Here is a 20211-nt window from a genome sequence, read left to right as displayed (position 1 = left end):
GATAGGCTTAGTTGATTAATTGATTGATTGATTTGATTGAATGATTTCAGTGGCGGATCCAGAAGGGAGGGGGTATACCGGGGTTGCACCCCCTTTGAATTAATATGCAGAGAGAGAGAGAGATTACAGAAGAGACTCCCAAATTTTTCTTGTTTTACTACAGAAAATGTTCAATGAAAGGCTAATGTAGTAATGAAGTTCGATAGTGAAAACAAAATGAACCCCTCCCCTTCACCCAAAAAAAAAAATGGGGATTTTCGAGTTAAATGACTTATTTCCTTTCTATGTGAAAAACTTTCACTGACAGGTAATCCATATTTTTTTTCTAATGTTGATCACCCTCCCACATTTAGTTGATTGATTGATTTGATTGAATGATTTCAGTGACGGATCCAGAGGAGGGGGTTACGGGGGTTGCACCCCTTTGATATTTTGCTATGAGAGAGACAAAGAGAAGGAGAGAGAGATTATAGAAGAGACTCCCAAATCTTTCTTGGTTTTTCTTTAGAAAATGTTCAGTGAAATGCTTATGTAGTATTATGTATGAAGAAGTTCGATATAGTGAAAACAAAATGGACCCCATCCCCTTCACAAAAAAGGATTTTCGAGTTAGGAGACTTATTTCCTTTCTTTGCGAAAAACTTTTATTTTTTCAAATGTTGATCACCCTCCCACATTTAGAAACGATACCACTTCCCTTTATCATGTTTATCCTATTAAGTTGTTAATATATATGTAAAGGTACGTTATAACAACTCTTTTTTTATTCAATCCCTCTTCATGCACTCCCCTCCCTTAAAAAAATTTCTAGATCCGCGCCTGAGTAATGATGTAATTGAATGATTGATCTGATTGAGTGAAATATATGGAGATAATGGACAGTATTCAAGTTCATAATACAAACTTGGAGCAGAGCAAATACGGACCTAAAAAAACAGAGGTGGGATCAGATGCCATGGATTAGTGAGCATTCCCTGCCGACCGGTATCACCCGCCATGTGCGTCTCGTCATATTCGGAGAAAAAAGCAAAAAAAAAAAAAAACCGTGGACAACTCAGTATGTTAGTAAAGCCCTAACAATCAGTATTAAAAAAGTCATTCAGCAGTTGACTTAATGATAAATTGTATTTGCTGCCAATGTCATTGTAACGACCATAGAAGTTACGAAATGATTGATTTGATGGAATGAATGTTTAATCGATTGATTGAAGATCGAAAAGGTTAAAAAAAAATCCTTTTGCCAATTCTTTATTGAGAAGTTGATGACTCGCCTTAATCTGACTCCCCCTTGAGCGGAGAGCGCCCCGCTCCGCATCCACCCGTTGACAATCCTGGACGTAAAATTTCGTTCTTTAAAATATCCATATACGAGGGGTGATCAAAAAGTTCGCAAACTAATTGAATAACTTCCATACAAGAAACAATATTTGGTTTTAATGTTGATTATATTTTAAATTAATCCTCCCCAATTTTAATACACATCAACCACCGTTCTGCGCATGCGCGAATCACGTGATATTGGCGGTCACGTGACCCCCTCCGCAGCGTTCTGTCACAAAAGTTAAAAGATTTTTCCGAGTTTTATATTTCTTTCCATGTGAGTTAATTTTTATGACAAGAACAGTTAATTTGTCAGAAATGGTCATATCTCGGCAACAGAATGGGTGGATAATAACATCCTTTTCAAAAATAAGCATGGCGACCATTAAAACACAAATCTTCTGTCTCAGGAGAGACCTTTATTCAAGGTGGATAGAGAATGGGTGCATCCTTTTTATCATATCTAATATGTTTAAAATCTAAAGTAAACGATTTCTTAGGTATTTAATACTTATATCATTGTTCAAATATTCAACTATTTTTCAAAGTGCTACCCATTGGAGGTCTTGGATAGCAAATTGCTTTTAATTAAAAATACATATCTTTTCAAACTTGCTTTCACTGGGCAAGATGACAAGTATCATTTTTAACCATCAGCCTTCCTTCACTAAAACGATTAATCCAATCATTAATTGAATTTATAGGAACTCATTTATCTCAATAAACTGTGTACAAATTATTATATGATACTGTAGAGGGATTTCTAAGATATTACAATAAATTGTACAGTCGTTTGGTGAACGAGTTCGACTGAGACAACCATTTTTCGTCACAAGTGACCTAAATAGTGGCGTCATTTTCACATTGTGACGTCACAAACAAGGAGAGAAACTTTATTCAACATATGCTATTTATAGACCTTGTGTATGGCTATGTGTGTACCGAATTTCATTCTAATCTGAATTGTGGTTTTGTAGATATAGAGATAGTTTGCGAACTTTTTGATCACTCCTCGTAAGTAGAAATTTTAGCGAGGATTTAATTTTGGCATTATTAGCGAGGCTTCTTTGATCGCTAAAAATGAATATCTCTAAATATTAATTGCGTTATGTATGTAATACCTTATCTAGTAACCATTTTTCAATCGCTAAACTTACTTCTCGCTAAAATAAATTATCAGTTTTTAGAAAGTTTATGAAAGGGGGAGGGGGGTCATGACGTCTACATAATATACTAAAGGCTATTTTTCCGCTTGTCGGCAATGCGCGAGAAGTTGTGATTGGATTCAGGCATTTAATTTCTTTATTGGACTTATTTCATATGAAATTTTTTCCATTATATTTATATTTCGAATAGATTTATCAAGTAATGGTTTTTGGACTTTCAGCATCAGAATTATGAATTTGAACCAGATTTTACATTATTTGTATTATACAATTTACAATCGTCGCGAGTCACGGATTTTGTGTCCATTCTATTCCCACACAGCGGGTTTGTGGGGATAGAATGGACAAAAAAAAAACGTGGCTGGACACAAAACCCGTGGCTTGCGACGATGACAGTTTACACATACTTTTGTTTAAATAAGTCTGACTGTCTTACTGTCTCTTACACTCTGAAAACTATGGAAACCTACGCATATTTATTCAGTGACGTAGCATCGTTGAAAGTGAGGGGGCAGCCCGAGGAAAAAAAAAACTTACCTGAAAAAAATGTCAAGCAAAACAAAAAATTTAATAATAAATATTAAATTTAAAAAAATTAAAAAGTTCAGACTCGTAAATCCTATATCGTGTGGGATATGTGTGGGAGAAATAGAGGAGAGGGGTGGGGTTTGTAGGTTCCAACTTCTTTTAGCGCCAAATTTTTCACTGAAACCCAGAGACATGTTGCAAACAAACAAAAGGGGGTGGGCTTGAAATCAGTAAATATATTCTAGGGTAAAACTTGTGTCTGAAAAAATTATGCTAGCTACATTCCTGATATTTTGGAAATTATAAATGAAGTCAGTGAAAATAAATGCAGATTCTTGTACTTTGGACCCATGAGTTTTGAGGGTTGAAATACCTTAATTTTTTAATCCAATAATATCCGGTTGTGTTTTTTTTCTCTTTTACATATTCTTTCTACTTCCGGTTACAATTATTAACTTGATCACTGAATGGATTCGTTTATCTGCTGCAGAATTCTCCCTCATATTATGGATAAATGGTAGATTTTGAATGCACCTACTGTAAAAATACATAAAAAAATATATTGGGTATTTTGAATTAACAACGGGATTATAAATTGTATAAATTTATATCGTTAAGTCATCATGATCACTGCACTGTCAACAACATTTTGAGATTTGGACAGAAAGAACACTGAGTTTGGAACTTAATAAGGATAATTGTGCGTTATAAATTAAAAAATAAGACGGAGAGCGATAAATGAAATAGAGATACTCAAGTAGGAGAAGAAAAAGGACACAATGTGATTTAATTTAAAACATTACATCAGAAGAAAAATAGCTTGTGTGTGACCTTTCAAATTTTTTCAGTGTTTATACCATGCAGTATTATTTGCCCTAAGTATTAACAGGCACCTATTGTAGGATTGTATGTTCATTTCGCCCTAAAAATTGTTCGCCCATGATGCTGCTCGCCCTAATTCCTGTTCACCCAGAGTCTGCTCGCCCTAAAACTTGTTCGCACAGGGTCCGCTCGCCCTATCTAATAAATATTTTTCCAAATTTTTTGTACATTTGAGACAAAATAGTTGTTCAGTTCCATAATGGAACTATTAACGTCTTGGTCCTTTAATTGTTTTCCAAACATGACACAATTCGTAACTATAACACGGATGTATCCCCCTAATTAGCATTGATATTGATCATATTGATAATCATCTTATTCTTATTAAGTATAATGCAAACATTAAGGCCTTAAAAAAATGTTAGAATCAAATTAAAAAATTAATTGACTAAATAAACATTATTCTTCGTATTAGAAATTGAACGAAAAATGAATCCCAAGTTCCTAAAGAAATTAAATAGAATATGTTAATATTTAATTCATATAATTATATATATATACAAGTATATATAAGTATTGGGCGAGTCACATATAGGGTGAACAGAATATTCGGCGAACAATATTTCGGGCGAACGGACTCCTGCGAACAGGTATATCGGGCGAATGAACCTGATACCCTATTGTAATATATACTAAGTATAATTGTTTTGTTTTTTTTATTTTTGACCTATCTAAATACTTTTTCAATGATTCCTTTATTTTTAATGAAAGTGTTGAAAAGATTTTTTTATTTAATTCATTATTTCACTGCCAGTGTTGCACTTTTGCTCCATGTATTTAAAACTTTTAATGTTGATTCCAAATTGTAATGTGAACATTGATGAATCTATATTATAGACTTCTTTTTTCAAACCTGTAATGCTAAATTAGTAATAACTAGTGCTAATTGTAACGGGGACCGTTACAGATGTTCCCCAAACGCTCCCCATGTCCCTTATCGTGCCTTATTCCTCTAAGACCTTTTATAAATATGCTAAGTATCCCAAGATTTCATTTAAGAATATAAAAGTTACAATGATATCAACTATCAACGATATATTGTTTAACGTTTTGCATGCGCGCACACGTACATGTACATGCATATGCAAGATGATTATGGCATGTTGATTAAGCGATTAACATATCTTTCTATCCCACGAATCAAAGAAAAAAATACATATATAAATTTACCATTTTTCAAGCATATGTCATACTTTTAATATATCGATTCACTTTTTATTTCTGTACTTATTTTAACCTCGGGCTCAAAGTTGGTTTTATTCCGACGACAAGGCAGGGTTAAAGTCGACTAAGGGTATCACGCCAATACCTAACCAATCAAAATGAACTTATTCAATAGTAGTTCCATACATGGAAAAGGGATTTTCCTTTCTGTTTAGAATTTTTTTAATATTTCCTCTCAGGCCATTTTGACAACTCTGATACCTGTGCCTGGTAAATTTTATATACTTTGTAAATAAATATATAAAGGTTTTTTGACCGGAACTATTCATTTTTTCCAATGCATAGGGGGCTACTCTCTGGGTTTTACAAGAGATGTTTAAAAAGACATTCGTGTCAGCTAATGTGACCTATATTGTTTAACACCTTCTTATTAATATTTTTTTCATGAATGCAAATATCTGATTATTTTACGAAGGAGCGTACATGTATATTGATTTTTAATATACCGAAAATCGCTATTTCTGGGGATTGCGTAATTCTAAAAAAAAAATTCAAATAAATTTCAAAGGTAAATAAAACAAAGGATGCTTGGTATTAAAATATTATTTCAAATCATTAGAATCGAATGCTATTAACGACATATGAATAAATAGGCTATAAAAGGCTTATATGCCAACTTTGGTCATCTGCACTTTAATTTTAAACACGACAGGATTTGTAATTTTTTCTGTATAAATTAATAATTTCTATATACTTTGGAAACTCAAATGAAATATTTTAATACACTTTCCTCGAGTTCTTTTCTGCAGTTTTCCTGAAATTTTATGTGGGTCCGAGGTGTTATTTGAGTTTAACAGTGATTCTCTACGTTGCCATTAATTTGATTTGTTTGTGTGTGTGTGGGGGGGGGGGGGGGGGCGTGGGGAGGGGGGTTAATTTTATTCTTAACCTATTTAACGTTGGAGTTGAATCTTGTATCTTATTCCAAGAACTTAAGATTGATTGTGACATTTGGATGAAAGGTCAAGGTCATTAAAAACTACCACCTCTTTAACTTCTAACCTGTCAACCGAAATAAACTCTGAAAGGTGTTTCTAGATACATGTACAGTGGAGCCTCATTTATCCGGACGCTTTGGTTCCCAAGCAAATTGTCCGGATAAGTGAAGCGTCCGGATATCTGAATTCTATTGATTTCTCTTCCATGTATACTGTATTTGTATTGTAACTCTTACATATAAAGAAAGATAAATGCTATCATATAGAAATAATAATTTATTATTTTATAGAGTAGACTATATCTTTAGTATACATCAGCACTACTTTTTTTTCAAATATGATAAATATTTCTATAGGTGGCGGAAATGCCGACTCGTGCTCTCTTTGCCGGCTGTGTAGACACAGTCTGATTAAAATCAAACCTTCACTAGCTCCTTTTTATTGTTTTGTCGCGTGAAGCAATAAAAAGGAGCTAGTGAAGGTTTGATTTTAATCAGACTGGTGTAGACATGGCTGTAGCTGGAGAGCAGAATGATGAACATTAGATATATAACGCTGCTTATATGGGCAGATTTTTAATTACCCAGCTTATTTTTACTTTCTACTTCCTATAAATTGAACACACCAAATTGATGAACATAGCCAAGCGAATTCTCTCATTTGCAGCATTGATTACACCCAAGCGAGCTGTCAGTTTCGAGTCTAATTTTAATTTGAACACTAATTCTGACATATTAAAATTCACGCATTAATCATCCCAAGCGAAATCATTGATTGTCCAAAATTATTCATATTTGATTGAATGTTTTAGGTTTTTTTTTCGATGATAACTGCCACCAGTCTACAGAAGGAAATTACACAATACCGATTTGTGTGTGCACATGTGTAGACAACGAGATTATGAAACTATGTCGTCCCGTTTATAAATAGAAAAATATTTAAAAACAGCTGTTTAATAAAATTATAAATATCTCGCAGATAACAAATATTGTTTTCTGTTACCAACACAGTTAATTGTTTATTTTCATTTGTATATCGATCTCCCGTATATTATGACCATATCCACCTATCATGCTTAACCTGTGGACTAATCATCGTAAGTCATTCATAACGGGTCACAGGTGATCGTCTTGTAAAAACAATCAATTCGGCCAGTGTTTTGATAACAATTATCACTCAGTTCAGGCGTGAATGTTGACAAGAATGGAAGTACAAATTAAAATTTACCGTCCGGATAAATGAACCAAATTATAACGTAAAAATACATTTTGTAGTAAAAAAGAGCCGTCCGGATACGGAACGCGGGGATAAATGAGTCAAAATTACGTTGAAAAAATCCGTTCCCGAGAAAAATCGTCCGGAAGGTGAAGCGTCCGGATATCTGGCGTCCGGATATCTGAAGGTCCACTGTACATGTACTTCATGTTTCTTTTTACCCTTGGGTCAAGGACAAAGGTTAAGGTCGATTTCAAGTTCATAGGTCAAGGTGATTTTGGTAAATAGTTAATATCAACATTTTATTCAGGTTACCAGTGACCTTGACCTAAGTTTCAAGGTCAAGGGTAAAAAGATCTGCATGCTTCAGTATGTTACATGTCTTGACATTTAGAAGTTCTTAATTCTGCAGGAACATCAAACACTGAAGTATACTGTCTTTTAATACATTGTGTGCGGTCGCATGTGCATGCACGTCCATGTATTTACTTTTGATAGTAGTATAATGTAGGCAATCATTATATCTATTCATATTTGAAATTTCACCCTGTATTATTGAGAACCAAGAAAGTTGTAGGCATTTAAAGTTTTAGCCAATCAGATTGCAGCACACGTGCATGTGCGTGCGTTCATGATTATTCTTATATATCATGCTGTAGATCTTCATAATGTAAGACTATGTTCAAAATTTCAAAGGATTTTGTCAGAAAACAAAATAGATATTTAGACTTTAAGTTTCAGCCAATCGCAGCGAAGGGCACCTGCATGCGCGTGAGATCTTGCTATTTTGACCATGTCACCATGTCTATACTACTATTATATCCTTATATTATGAGTTTCAAAGCATTTCATCCAATATTTAAAAAGTTACGGCTAAATCTATTATATTGGTCATTTCAAGTGTTACACGTGCGCGCACCTGCACGCACGTGCGTGCAAAATGACCTTCGTTCCGCACATCTACATAACATACCTAGTGACCCTAAAAAGGTTTCACCTAGATCGGATGAGTAGTTTACGAGAACACTCGCGGACAAAAAAGTACCGGAGAACAAAGAAAAAATTCAGAAAAAGTAAAAACAATATGTTCCCAAACTTCGTTTGGGGAACATAATTATCATGATTATATAGAATTTCTTTCTAGCTTTCAGTTATAAATGGACAATTGTAAGCATTTGTCGGCCATTAAAAAATGGAGCCATTCGATACTAAATCCCCAGAAGTGGATGTGTTATGCATGTGGCACAACAGAGAGTGTCTGGGTATGTTTATGTAGATCACATTCTGTCATTTCTTTTTAGTTGATAAAAGTTTCATATATGGGACAAGGCAAATTTAAGTTTAATTAATTGGCAACAATATTAAGTTATTTTTCTGAGGAGCTTTTACTTTATTATATAAATCCAATGGTGATACATGTGTGCCTCTGCTCAATTTTTTTTGCCAGGGAGAGATAATTAGAGAATACTACAGTTTTATTTTTCTGCAATTCCATACAGTTTTGATTGTATTCTGTAATTTTGTGATACCTGCAAAAGTTATCCATTTTATTCTATGTTGTTAGTCAGTTAGTTAAATTTTGATTTTCATGAATTTTGAAAATATTGTAGGCCTGCCTTAGTTGTCCTAGTGTAGCATGTGGAAGATTTAACGAGGAGCATGCTCTAAAACACTTCAAAGAAACCCAGGTAAGCAAATTTTTCTTTTTAAACTGCAACAGCTTTTAACTGTGAATAAATTTATTGAAATGGCACATATGATTTTAATATTATGTATGGCCAAGTATCTATTTTGTGCATGTTTTTTTTATGCCCCCCTTCGAAGAAGGGAGGGCATATTGCTTTGCTGCTGTCTGTTGGTCAGTCTGTTAATCCATTTAGTTTCCATTCATTTTCTTCACAGCTGTTGCACATACTGAAATGAAATTTGGTATACAGGTATATCAGATGAATATCTAGGGCAACTTCTGTTTTGGGTACAATCACGCCATTTTGACAAAGTTATACCCCTTGGACTTAGAAAAATTCCAATTATTTGCAGTTTCTGTTTTCTACAGAGAGGTTGCACATACTGAAATGAAATTTAGTATACAAATTTGTCAGATAAATATCTAGGTCAAATTGTGTTTTGGGTACGATCGCACCATTTTTGACAGAGTTATGCCCCTTGGACTTAGAAAAATTCCAATTATTTACAGTTTCTGTTCATTTCCTTTGCAGAGGTTGAGCATACTGAAATGAAATTTAGTATACAGATTTATCAGATGAATATCTAGGTGAATTTCTGTTTTGGGTACAATCACATTATTTTTGACAGAGTTATGCCCTTTTGGACTTAGAAAAATTCCAATATGGGGGGAGGGGGGCACAAGTGTTCTACAAACATCTCTTGTTCTTTGCAGCATCCATTATGTCTAGAGGTTAACGAGAAATATGTGTATTGGTATGTAGAATTTTAAACTTATTATACTTTTGTCAAGAAACAAACAGAGAAATAATATTCAAGTCAAAGCAACTCTTTTTCACTGAAAGATATACATTTGGGTTCAAAATGAAATTGCCGATATAATGCTAATTGGCAAATTGAAATCATTTTTTATCTGTTTTATTTTGATTAATTGCATAGTAAAAAAAGTCCAAATGAGACTGTAACTAATTAAGACATTATTATTTTATGTATCTATGGTAACAGTTACCAATGTGATGACTACGTCCTAAATGATAATGTCTCAGGGGATCTGAAGATCCTGAGGAATGCATTAAGTGCTATAGCGACCCAGACCTTTACTGACGTGGAGTCGCGGGGCAGGAGGTTACTCAGGTCATACTCCCACACCGCTGTCGTGTCACCGTGAGTTATTAAAAGCTTTCCTGAATGTTACATGATGTAAGAGTTATAATAAAATATTGTATGTTATAGTTGATTATCTATCAGTGGTTATTACATTGTTTTGTTGCAGGATTACTTTCTTAAAAATCTGCAAGTATTATTTTTTATGAATATTGATATGTATGTTATGTCAGCGTAAACATTTATGTTTGCAGCTTGAAAACAGATGAAGATGACAAGATAGTTACAGCAGATTTTCATAGAAAGTGAGAATAGTTTTAATGATTGATTGACATATATTTAATGTTCAGAATTAACATGTAGTTCTTATTAAAATAAAACTTTTTCTGACCTGCATACATTATTCAAGATGTCCATATTTGAAATACCAATGTTTAATTGTGTTTCATATAAAGACGCCATAAACTCTAAGCATTTTTCCTAATAATTTTTTTTTAAAACTCTTATTTAATGAAAGTTTTTTTTCTGAAAAATCAATTAATTTAAAGTTTGATCTTTCTGTTCCCAGCAGTATTTTGATTTGTTTTCCTTTTCCTCTCAGACAGGTGTTACTGAGAAAGACATTTACAGCATGGAAACTTTACACACAGGGGAAGTACATCAAGGTAAATTTTTGATAGGCGGTAAATATTCAGCAAGCTATAGTTTTTATACGCTCGTCTTAAGACGGGACGTATTATGTTATAGGCTTCGTGTCCGTCTGTTAGCTTTTCTCGTGTCCAGCTCATAACTTTAATACTATAAGGCCTAGAGTTATCAAACTTTGTTAGCTGATACATCTTGGGTAGAGGGTGTGTTGCGCACAAAAAGTAGGTCGCTCTGACCTATAATTAAAATGTTATAGCCAAATATGGAAAAATCCTGTCCGGTCCATAACTAGAAAACAATAAGACTTAGAATCATCAAACTTGGCCAGTTTATGCATCCTAGGTAGAAGGTGTGTCACAACCTATTTTAAGGTCACTGTGACCTTTAAGTGAAATTTGAAAAAAAAAAAATTGTCTTCATTTCTTTTCATTTACACACTCCAAAAAATGTAAGAGTATAGCACTATCCTTATTTAAAAAATGTTAAATCAAGAAAATACTTATTTTTTTAGCATATTCTTGACAGCAATCTATAACAAATATAATGTATGTTAGAGAAATTCCACCACCATGAGTGTAGTTATCAAGCACTGGTCAAGAAGAATTTTGATAACAGAAAATTGCACTCAAATTAGAGCGAGAAATTAATGAGTTTAGTGTGAGGAGTAGCTGGTAGAGCATCAGTGCAATCTATATCCCACTGGATATTGGGCAAATGGGGTTAGCCTGTTGGATTAAAAATAGCTCTTGTTGGCTAGCCTAAGTTTTAAAATGAATTTGATGAAAAGTAATTAAAACTAATTTGATATTGCATATTAAACTATTTTGATATTACATAATATTATGCACTTAAAAACTAATTTTATGGGATGGGGATGGAATCAGCAGGTCCAAATGAATTAAAAAAATTGTTGATGTTTTAGATGTTTTAAAATTGTTTTATGGTAGATAGTGCAGATCCAATAATCTCTTGGGCATTGTTGGGAGTAATTAGTAGACAAGCATCCAGTTAAAGATTAATTAATGTGTTCAGTGTAGGAAAGCTAAGCGTCTCAATCATTTCTTCAGAGCATTGTCTTATCTGTATCCTTTGGGAATTAGACAGAAGAACTGCTGGTCAGTTTATATTTGATGGCCAGCCTTTTTTTTCAAAATTAATTAGGTATAGATTAAGTTGTTAGATTAATTTGATATTTTTATGGCGTCTTGCTTGCCCGATCGTCATCTAGCGATCAGTCAGGTTTACGCGACCGCACGTGTCAGTGGATGCATCCGCAATAGAAAATAGCAACAGCTGTAAACCAATTTCTTTTAAAACGTTCACAATGAATAATAGCTTGAATATAAAATTAAATCAATTGTATCTTCAATTAATACTACTACAAAACAACGATATTATGTTTAATTTTTACGCAAGAAAAACGTTATGGTTGTTGCGGATGAATTTCTACTGAGAGGGTGCGTTGAATGACATGAATCACATTTTGGGACCGATAACTGTAATACAAACAATCTTAAATACGGTAAAATAATTACAAAATAAACACGAATACAACAAGACTATAAAGATTGAATTTCTTAATCTTAGCTTTACTTTTACGATCTTCAATCCAATTTTAGCCGAACAACCTATGATATTGACCAGTAATGCCAGTATTACTGTATTTATCCATTTCCTCCATTTGCTTATCGTAAGTCGATCGTACTTGTAACATTAGAGTCATGGTTGTAGTTAAGATGCAATCACTATACAACAGAACATCACTCTGACAATGGCAATTAATTAAAATAATTTATGAAACCCTTCATATGTCTTCGATTGACTGAAAAGAAATTAGATTGATATAGAGGATGGACATTTCTGACGATGTCTGGTCAATTCGGACCAGGACACAAGGCTATCAGGCCCTATACTGTATTTGTGTTAAGACTATTTTTTTTAAATTTTATTATTATGTTACTGGAGTCACTCACTTGACCTATTTGCAGATCTTTTGAAATTGTTTTTCTTGTTCGACGCCATTGAAGCCTTTCAGGCTTTTGATTTAATATGATGGGCATTTGGCAAGGTCTAACACAACCAGTATAGAAATCTATGAATGATACAATATTTGTTATAATTAATGCCTACACCACAGGAGATGGATAAACAAATATTTTAAGGAATGGAAAAATCATGGAAAATCTTAAAATCAAGGTTGACATCAGATTTTCTTGCACTTTAAACTGTTTAAGATAATTGTAATTTTTTGACGGGCGTATCATGCTGTGCCGTGGCACTTTATTTTTAGTAAAAAAATAATTCATGAGTAAAGTTTACATAGGAAACAAAACAACAGAATGATTTTGAAATGGAAATGTTAAATTGCTATGTATTATTACTGAGCCTGTAAGGAATGCCAGAAAAATTTTGCAATTTTGTTAGGTTACAAATTTTGCAAAATTTGCTATTAATTTTTTTGTTATTTTTCCTGATGACTATGATATCAGAAACAAAGAACACCAGTGAAAAGGAAAATTGAGTCCCCCTTGGAATGGAGTCCCGTTATCAAAAGGAGAACCTTAATTCCTGGAATGACTGGTCTACGTAACCTTGGAAACACGTGTTACATGAACTCTGTACTTCAAGTATTAAGGTAACCATTTACTTCATTTATGTAAAAAAGTAAAAATCCTTTTTATTGTCAGGATTGTATATTACTGTAGAAATTTCTGCAGATTTTTTTTTTGTTCAGCTCTATAAATACATCAAATTATTTTACTGATTGGTAATAATTGAGTTTGTCTCTCCTCAGCCACTTGGAGGAATTTCGAGATTTTTTTCGACATCAGATCCAGCCTAGTCCCAGTAGAGTTGCCTCCCCTGAGAGCAGTCCCCACTCTTTGGTTGGGAGGAAGTGTGTAACTCCAGTGACCCTGTCTCCAAAAGCCCCAAAGAACTTCTACTCCAAGCCAGCAAAGAGACTGTTTAGTCGACAAACCACTATAGAATGTTTTGAGGTAAACCCTGAACATGTTAACTTACGTGGAAATATCATTTGTATTTTTGCTTGTTTCAAAATAAGAGTTAATGATTGATCAGCTGTTTCGTACTTAAAGGTAGTTCTGAAACATTGATGCATCAGAGATCTGAGTTTAAGTTGCAAAATGATGGCAATTTTGTAAATATAATTCTAATGTCAAATATCATTTAAAAGAAGGGGGATGTGGCATTATGAAATGATTATTTCTGATTAATATCCTGTGACATTAACCTGAAATGCATCTTCAAACTTTGAAGGCTGAGACAAAATGAACCATGTTATAATCATTTGAAAGTTTGTCATACAAAAGAGGTTTTATCAGTTTTATGCATTTTATTTTACATTTTCAGCATTTAATGACCCCAGAAAGAAATCCAGTGACCCCTACCAAAGAGAGGCCAGGAGGTTTACATGGAGGGTCACAACTGACCACACCCCTCAAAGGAAAACTGTTGTTATCTGTGGAGAAAAAAGTCCCAACAAGTAACATGTAATATCAAGATTTTCATAGCATATTAATGATATGAAAAATCTATTGCCAATCTATTTTTTGTGTACCTTTGTAAAGGCACAATTTATGAATGAATTCAAACTACACTTGTAAATTATATACCTACATGTGTAATTTTGTGTATTAAACCATTCATGGGCAAATTTTCTATGACTTTTAAAGCTCATGTTTGAAAATTTGAAGGTTGCGTCCTAATCCATTGCCTTCATGTCTTTCTTATTTCCACAACAGAGGCAAAAAAAAAAAAACAGCGGCTAGGTTACAGTAATTTTCTTATAAGTTATGTTTTTTACAGATCCCTTTGTCAGGAGCTAAATGGTCTTTTCCGAGTATTATGGTCAGGTAACTGGGCCCAGGTCAGTCCCCATGGTTTCCTACAGGCTGTGTGGCAGAGGATCCCCATGTTTAAAGGCCACGCTCAGCATGATGCCCAGGAATTCCTCTGGTACAGAATTATTCTGATTTTATTTTTATCAACAGCAAGTTTTGCAAAAAAAAAAGTGGATAGACATCCACTTTGGTGGATAGTAGATAGACATCCACTTTGGTGGATAGTACGTACATGTACAATGTACAAATGCAGGAAAGCTCTTGTCTAGGCTGAAATCTCTATCATCTCTCTGATTCATATCTCTTAGTGAATACCATTAAGAGAGTAGCTTTGGCTGAAGTTTTATAGTTCACTATTTTCAATAAAAGTCGTGCAATGCCTATCATATTCATTGTGAAAAACTAAGCATAATATAAAATACAGACAACAAAGTAATAGGTTGCTTGTTCCTTTACTCTTGAAACATTCTTGTAACATCACATATTCAGTCTCATCATTCATGTTTTGCAGTGAATTGTTGGATAAAGTTCAGAATGAGCTGAGTGACCTTGACCTTTTTGACATTGTGTCAGATATGTTTCAAGGTGAACTGGTCAGTCAGGTATGCAATAAGTACTTTTAATGAATTAATATTTATTTAAATGCAGTTTGTTAGACCAAGTTTGCTTGAATGAGCATTAAATTCTATTGTTCACAACGTTGATGGAAATTTATGTAACAGGTGAAGTGCCTTGTTTGTGGAAATGTCTCAGAAACAAAGGAGCCTTTTATGGATCTCTCTTTAGAATTCCCAGAAAGATATCAGTTTACCTCCCTCAACGCAAGCATAGCTCAGGACATCTGTCACATTACAGGTATACTAAGAAGTATCTTATGTATATGATTTTAAGCAATGAAATCTTGAATAATTGGGATATGTCACAGTGAATTGGCAGTTTCATCCACTTTTTATTTATGTTTAAACCTCATAATCTGTAATCCTCAAATAAATTGGTCCTGTTGAGTTCAAGATAAAGAGATTTGATTGTAATGTATTCATGTCATTGAAAGGCCAAAACTTTTATTTATTTTTCTAGAAATGTTGTACAAATTTACTGAAGAAGAAACTTTAGAGGGAAGGATTTACCAGTGTGAAAAATGTAATGGTAAGTGCAATTCTTTTAAATATAGTTTCCGGTATTAAAGTAAAAATGTATATGTCATAATATTAGAATAAGTCGGCCTTTAAAAGACTGCAGATTTTTTACCAAAAACAGTATTGTAAAATTGATAAAAATTCAGAGGCCATTGCTGCTTTTAAAAAATATTTTCATGTATCCTGTATTGAATATTTTAAGCTCGAAGAAAGAAAAGGACTTCAAATTCCATCTATACTGAGGCACAGAAAAGACTGCTGCTGAAAAGACTGCCAAATGTGCTTAGACTGCACCTCAAAAGATTTAGGTTAGTTGATAGTGTACGAGGGCTGTTCAATAAATAATGTCCTCGGTGCTCAGAAAGAAGCAAAAGACGCTTTTCAATGATTTAGTGTTCATTATTTTACTAATTAATCTCTTTTAAGTAAAATGTATGTCCGTAACATTTTCTATCCAATTTCTGATTGTTTTTAGAACACATTTTTGGGCATGACCCTTAGTATACTGGAAAATGGCAGATCCAATGATTTCTGGGACTTGTTTCTTCCCTCTGAAAGGTGTTTTTTTCAAGTTTGGAAATGGAAACAAGTCAAAAGGTCAAAGATCTGGCGAATATTGTTAATGTGAAAAAACATTAACTTTCTGTTTATCCCGAAAACCCCTTTACTCTTCAGGGCGTGCGGGTTTGGACGCTGTCTTGAAGAAATTCAATGTAGTGGATTCCTGATTCTGGGTCCTTCCTCTAATAAACCTTTTGATTTTTTAGCCAAAAAATTGCTTTCTAGACTCCTCCAGATATTAAACTGTCTCTCCGAATACGAATTTGAACAACAATACCACTAATTTTCAAGAAAATTACACATAAATCTGTGTTTGTGCTCCTGAATACCTGTGCTCTTGTCAGACATTCGCCGTTTTTATCAAGTACATCTTATGGTAAATTTTGTTTTGAGGGTTTAAATCAATAGATTCATGTTCCAATATCTGTTTGAAAATAAAACAAACATGGATACACTACAATTACTGATATTTTAAAATAATTGTTAAGACATTCGTACACGCTGTCGTTTTCACTCATTTTTAAAAATATAGGGTGACCTTTGAGTACCAAGCTTTTTTACCGTGAAACGTTTCTTAAAAACAGAATTAACTACTCCCGATATGATGTCTATCACATTTCCTATGTGTCTTAAAGTCAATCATACATCATCAAATATTTTTTGTTGAAATTTGGCAACCAGTACATAAGTTGTAATAATTTTTGTTGGCAAGGAGGGTACCCATTTTTGATGCCCATTATATAATTTTTTATCATTGAAATCCACTTGCTCTTTTGTCTATAAAACAGGCATTGGTTGCTGTAAATGTCATATATTTCAGTGAATATTTCTTTGGGATTTTTAACAAGTTTTACGGCAGCTATAATGAAGCTTTTATTTTCACTCTAGTTTACTGATTCTTTACCATTCATTTATAATGCAGTGTCTCGAAAAGCCCTTGTTTCCCAGCTCCTAACGATGGAACTATGTGATAAAAAGTGGTCACATAAACTGTTATAAATTCACGAAAGATTCAATAATGAGAAAAAGCCAAGTTTAATGTCATATGATATCTGTAATGTATGTTATATAGTTCAGGACATTATTTATTGAACAGCCCTCGTATTATAAAAAGGTTGGGTTTTTTTTTCATGTATACATATTTAAAAAAAAAAGAAACAAAGGGTATGTAAATACTGCACAAGAACAAGTAACTTAGGGTAATTTCTAAAAGAATCAATTACAGAAATTAATCTTTATAAAAACTCTACAGTGCAAGTTTCAACTTTATTTAAAAAGAAATAATATGTAAATATTTTAATCAATGTTTGTGGGCAACTAAAATTTACTGTTTCATGGAGATAAATCTTTGGGCTAAAATTTTATGTGCAAAGTTTTAATGTACCTGGTAATGCTATTTTGAGATGTGAATTTATGAGTAAGGGGAGTCATATCTATGAACATCCATCTCCCACAAACAATGTCAGCCAAAGAGGAAGCACCATGTTTACCCATTGGCCATTCATGAAAAGGAGCTTAAGGGTGTGATCTGTCGATGGGGAAACTTCCTCCCCCATGACACATGATCCCACCTTTGGTAATTTTGGAAGTCTTTGTTTGCTCTGCTCCAGATTTTTACTGTTTCAATAGACTTTGAGCTGGATTACCGTTCATCATCTCCATAATTTATATGCAGGTGGTCAGGCCGGAACCACAGGGAGAAAATCTCTACACAGGTGGCCTTTGATGATGTCCTAGATATTGAACCTTTCTGTGATAAGTCAGATATGGAGAAGGAGGAGAGCTATACCTATAATCTGCTGGGGGTCATCATTCACCACGGCAGAGGGTTTGGGAGTGGTCACTACACGGCCTGCTGCTGGAATGCAGAAGCTAGTAAGTTTCCAGGAATTCAGCTTATTAATGTACAGTGGAGCCTCATTTATCCGGACGCTTTCATTCCTAATCACTTTGTCCGGATATGTGAAGCGTCAGGATATCTGAATAAGCATTTAAATAAGATACAATAACATTAAAAAATTATGTTCCAATGAAAAATCGTCCGGATACTGAAGCATCCGGATATCTGGCATCCGGATATCTGAAGATCCACTGTATACAGAGTTACCTTTGCTCCTTGTCATTTTGCTCCTTTTCACTTGCAAATAATTTCATCCCAATTTTAAATTTTCCCAAACTCAGTGAAAGAAAATTGTCTCTGTGAAATTTGACTCATTTTGAATTTGCCAATTAATAAAAAGTTTGAAAGGGGGTGAAAATGAAATGGAAGCAAAATTTTCCCCGTTTGTCCACATGATGAAAAAAAACTGTTCTGAATTTGGTTCAAAATGTAAATGTTGTACTGCACCAACTTATCTTTTACTTCAAACATTGAAGTTTTTAAAACTTTTTATAAGTTCTGATCATGCGGTACTCGGCAAAGCATTTTTAGAAAGGGCAAAGAAAATTGTACAAATATTTTGATACCTTGTGTTATAGTATATATTGTATTTCTGTTACAGATTCATGGATCAATTGCAATGATTCCAGGGTAAAACTTTGTTCCAAGGAGGAAGTATTAATGAGCCAAGGATACATTCTTGTTTACACCAAAAATGTTCTTGAAGATTTATCTCCCTTGGAAAAGTCAAACTCAAGTGTTTTATCAGAGTGTTCCACAGACAAAAGCCCTTTACAAAAAAGCTTATCCCAAAAAGTGGACGCAGACATAACCTTCAATTTTAAAACTCCTTCCACTGATGAAGTGACATTGAAATCCAGAAAGAGAAGTCAAGACTCGCTTGACTTTAAACCGGAACAAAGAATCATCAAAAGACGAAGATCTACAATGTGGTAGTAATAAGAAAGAGGTCAAAGAGATCCCATTAGTATTGGTTATAAGTTTACAGTTTGTAATATCAGGCAGCAGAACATATGATATATGCAGCTTTTTTTAAATGTATTTTGTTTCAAGTAAGGCAGATGCATGTTAATTAAACTGCCTTCAAGTTTACATTGTTGGATAAGAAACCAAATAATCATTGTAGCATAAAATAGGTGCAAGCTGGGAAAGAAACCAAGCAATTATTGTAACATATAATAGATGCAAGAAAATATACCCTACATTTGCTTATAGAGTATTAAAATGTTAATTTTTATATCCCATGCCAAAAAGTTTGGGAGGAAGGTATATATTTTAATTTTATCAGCTTTAATCAGTGTCTCACACTTTTATGAGGTTATGAAAAATTGAATTTTCACAGTGAAAGATTAATTTTTTTTTATTTACCCAGAAATTAGCTGCAGATCTGTAGCTCTCCGAAAAAAAATTATTGATAGACCGGAGAGCTACAGTGCCACCCATTGAAAAAACTATATTTATTGCACACAAAAAAGTGCACTCGGTTCTTGATTAATTCTTCCAAATTCTTACCTCAATTGCAAATAAGGAAAGATTTCAAAAAAAAATTCCTTTATCTTCTATCAAGTACTCTCGTAGTTGACATCCGAACGAAGCACATTGAACCGAATTATCTTTGAAACCAAAATGGCAGTATAAATAAGCGAAATGTTCGATGATTATAATATCAGGCTCAGGAGGACTATTAACAACAATTATGAGGAATGTTTGGTTGTGGAAACAGCGAAAGAATATGTTAGGAACACACGGTTAATAATATTTTGAGATTACAGTTTTAAAAACTTGGAGAAATAAATCGAGAACTGAGCACACTTTTTTGTGTGCGCAATAAATATACAGTTTTTTCAATGGGTGGCACTGTAGCTCTCAGGTCTATCAATATTTTTTTTGGAGAGCTACAGATCTGCAGCTACCCGGAGGGAACGAAGGAAACAAATAGCCTCTTTATTTTTTTCATGTATACTCCACATTAACTAGAAATCCCATCAGATATTCTATGGTCAATTTGACATGTTTTCCTCAGATATACAAAATTAGATT

General features: G+C 33.6%; 1 protein-coding gene across 1 annotated transcript; it reads left to right on the top strand.

Moving 5' to 3' along the window:
* The first annotated feature begins 3492 nt into the window (after positions 1 to 3492).
* LOC134245781 (ubiquitin carboxyl-terminal hydrolase 44-like) lies at positions 3493 to 19354 on the top strand. The gene is made up of 17 exons (XM_062728035.1): positions 3493 to 3531; positions 8418 to 8535; positions 8884 to 8961; positions 9675 to 9715; positions 9965 to 10123; positions 10318 to 10368; positions 10665 to 10728; positions 13201 to 13346; positions 13506 to 13710; positions 14084 to 14223; positions 14540 to 14689; positions 15086 to 15176; positions 15297 to 15429; positions 15652 to 15720; positions 15913 to 16018; positions 17947 to 18146; positions 18773 to 19354. Exons 2-17 carry the CDS (start codon positions 8431 to 8433, stop codon positions 19105 to 19107), a joined length of 2073 nt encoding a protein of 690 aa, XP_062584019.1. The 5' UTR covers positions 3493 to 3531; positions 8418 to 8430; the 3' UTR covers positions 19108 to 19354.
* Positions 19355 to 20211: the final 857 nt, after the last annotated feature.

The sequence above is a fragment of the Saccostrea cucullata genome, unplaced genomic scaffold (genome assembly GCF_032062105.1).
Source record: "Saccostrea cucullata isolate Sc308-1 unplaced genomic scaffold, CSIRO_AGI_Scuc_v1 ctg2374, whole genome shotgun sequence".
NCBI classification, from domain to species: domain Eukaryota; kingdom Metazoa; phylum Mollusca; class Bivalvia; order Ostreida; family Ostreidae; genus Saccostrea; species Saccostrea cuccullata.
Note: the sequence above shows the minus strand (reverse complement) of the source record. Positions and strands in the feature narration are given on the sequence as shown.

Bases quoted from the DNA above. Each gene is read 5' to 3' on its own strand.
- LOC134245781 (XM_062728035.1), top strand. From the start codon at position 8,431: ATGGACAATTGTAAGCATTTGTCGGCCATTAAAAAATGGAGCCATTCG. The intron at 9,716-9,964 runs GTATGTAGAATT...CTATGGTAACAG, and splicing joins AACGAGAAATATGTGTATTG to TTACCAATGTGATGACTACG. The intron at 15,177-15,296 runs GTATGCAATAAG...TTTATGTAACAG, and splicing joins AAGGTGAACTGGTCAGTCAG to GTGAAGTGCCTTGTTTGTGG.